General features: G+C 41.8%; 1 protein-coding gene across 1 annotated transcript in view; it reads right to left on the minus strand.

Moving 5' to 3' along the window:
• Positions 1–2,582: 2,582 nt before the first annotated feature.
• slc7a6os (solute carrier family 7 member 6 opposite strand) overlaps positions 2,583–3,128 on the minus strand; it is an 8,196-nt gene continuing 7,650 nt past the window's right edge. Inside the window, exon 5 of the mRNA XM_005726317.1 lies at positions 2,583–3,033. Coding sequence (XP_005726374.1) covers positions 2,894–3,033 — 140 coding nt within the window. The 3' untranslated portion in view covers positions 2,583–2,893. The remainder of the gene's footprint in view (positions 3,034–3,128) is intronic.

Genomic DNA, 3,128 nt, shown 5'->3' on the forward strand with positions numbered 1-3,128 from the left:
CACACACACACACACACACACTCACCATGAACCTACACTGAATGTTTTTATATATGAGAATCACCATGTTAAGTATGTAACCAATGTTGTTATAAGGTATATTATAAGATTGTGCCACTTGCTGTGTAAGATTTAATAATTACGGTAAGATTAATGTGTGATGACCGATTGTAAAATGGTAAATGGCCTGTATTTGTATAGCACTTTACTAGTCCCTAAGGACCCCAAAGCTCTCTACACATTCAGTCATCCACCCATTCACACACTGCTGATGGCAAGCTACATTGTAGCCACAGCTGCCCTGGGGCGCACTGACAGAGGCGAGGCTGCCGGACACTGGCGCCACTGGGCCCTCTGACCACCACCAGTAGACTGAGCCGGGGCTCGAACCGGCAACCTTCCAATTACAAGACGAACGCCCAACTCTTGAGCCACGATTGCCCAACAATTGTGATGAGTCAAAGCCAAAGGGTTTGACTTTTCACTGGCCTCTGGCCAGGACCTTGGCTGCTACCTGACCCTGCAGCTGTGTTTGGCTGGAGGACGTTACCTAGCAGCAGGGGGCGGGGATACTGGTCCCTGTACACCTCAGCTGGACCAGCTGACAGGTTTACTGTACAACAAAAAGTAAACTGTATCACAATCTATGATATCAATTTCCTATGTATATGCAATTGATATATTTACATAATAACTGTTACAATTGGAACTGTACCACGCTGGTGATGCTCACTATTTTTCTTATGTGAGAAATGAAAAGTATCCTGATGAAATTCAAGCTTCTGTAATTGCTGTATATAAAAAAAAACCCTCAAATTTACATTTTCTTCCTGTATTCCGTGGGTCTCCAACTCCAGGCCTCGAGGGCTGGTATCCTGCAGGCTTTAGAGCTCACCCTGGGACTACACACCTGAATCAAATTAGTTCATTACAGGCCTCTGGAGAACTGCAAGACATGTTGAGGAGGTAATTTAGCCATTTAAATCAGCTGTGTTGGATCAAGGACACATCTAAAAACTGTAGGACACCGGCCCTCGAGGCCTGGAGTTGGAGACCGCTGCTCTAAAGTCTAGATGGGTAACAGAGTTACCACCCTAAGGCTCACAGACATCTGTGCTCATATTTTTGATTAAAACAATACATCATCTGGTGTATTTTGACACCATACTGAAAAGGACTACCAATAGAAGGAGTTTACCCACATCAGCAGAATGATCTGTTGATCTCTACTCTGGAAACTAACCAGCTCTGGACCAAGAGCTCTGTGGGGGGAGTAGCAGAGTGTTCAATTTTTCTGCCGTTTCTAATGTCTTTTCCTTTCCATAATGAGTGTTAGTAATAAATAAAGATTATTAGACACATTCATTCCTTGATTTTTTTTCCCCTGTTGGCAGGAAACAATTATTGTTCCATAGCATTAAAATCTGATCTTAAAACAGGACATCTATGGAAGATACTTGGTGACCACACATTGAGTATGTAAACTAAGCTTATATATTGGAATTCTGAGCTGTAATGTGCAGCCGTCACCTTAGAAATAAACAGCAGCACTGACAGGGACGCAGCCAATTAAATTAAAATGTTTATTTTATGCGCTAAATCACCAGATTAACCAGTTTCTGCACTATTAATTGTGTGTTGCATTTCACAGGCACATTGTGTTTCTGAAGTAGGTGGCACTTTTGGGGATCAGTTTCTGTGGAAGAGTCATGATCCTGCAACTTATAAATTGCTTAAATTCTGTTAACAGCGCTCCTTTCATGTGAACATCCAGGGGAAACCCTGGAATAACTTTAAGTGTTGATAACCACTTTAAGTGGTCTGTGTGTCCCAATTGCCAATATTAGCAAGTGATAGTGGAATGATACCCTAGATAGTCAGAACCTCCTTTATTGTACGGGGCCCTGGATTAGCCCAAATCCTGCTTCACAGTACAGGTCTCTGCTCTTAACTGGCTATAGGTTGAGCAGAAGTTACCATGGTCACTTAACCAGATTGAAAAAACAAATAAAATAAAGAAAGAACCTGACATTAATCCATCTAAGCCTTTGAACTCAAACTATGTTTATAAAGTAATAAGATATTTATACATGTTTTACAAACCAATGATATGGCATAGTAATACATTTTAACCTCTTCTTTAGAATGCAGGACAAACTGACACTGAGATGTTTCATGTTTATTTTGAAAGCTTTTCTTTTATACACATCTACATATTTACAAAAACCTTAACAGAACAAGCATCCAAGAGAAACAATTTAAACTCCAGAGGAGATTTTCTGAACCCAACTCGCACACCCACAACAGAATTGATGCACCACGCTTTCACATTATGCAAAAAAAAAAAATCTAACAGTTATACGTTCACGCACTACCATGCACAAAATGCAAACACCCTAAACTGCAACCACGCGCGGCCCGAGACGTCTCACTAACAGAAGGATAAGAGCACAAAGCATACGAGGCATACCACACTAATGTGCAACATTTTCTAACACACATCCACTTTGAACAAACATCCACACATGAATTCACTCCACCACAGTTTAAAAAAAACCAAAAAGGACACACGGGACCCTGGGACCCTTCTGCAAATAACTCACCTACTCCATCACCATCTGTGTAGGAAAATGATCTGATCAGTTAGTGGCCACTGAACTTCATAACTGTGACAAAATACTTTTGGCACGTTTTTAACCAAGGTATTGTTTCCCGGTGTTTTCCAGAAAGGTTGCCCATTTGTTGAGTGCTACACATAAACTGCTACACTGTGAAAAGTGATTTCTTTCCTTATAACCTTTTCAGTCTCTGCTACACAGATGTTGCACAGAGTAAGGGGTTACTTGTGGAAAGGTAACTGGAAAGATCCACTACAAGTGGGGTGAAGAGCAGATCAATCGGAATCATATTTGTCTCCATCGTCATCATCGCCGTTGTCGTCGTCGTCACCACGGCAGCCCAGCTCATGCATCACTTCCCTCTGGTAGCGCTGCCAGCTCCTCCTGCTGTAGGAGTGTTCCTCCTCCCAGTAACCTGCACAGAAGGCAAATGCAATGGTTAGCAAATAAACACCATTCAACACTTGTTTGCACTAAGTGACACTGAGGCTGAAAAATGAAGCAAACACA

Source organism: Pundamilia nyererei, unplaced genomic scaffold (assembly GCF_000239375.1).
Source record: "Pundamilia nyererei isolate P.nyererei 1_Seehausen unplaced genomic scaffold, PunNye1.0 scaffold00019, whole genome shotgun sequence".
Taxonomy (NCBI): domain Eukaryota; kingdom Metazoa; phylum Chordata; class Actinopteri; order Cichliformes; family Cichlidae; genus Pundamilia; species Pundamilia nyererei.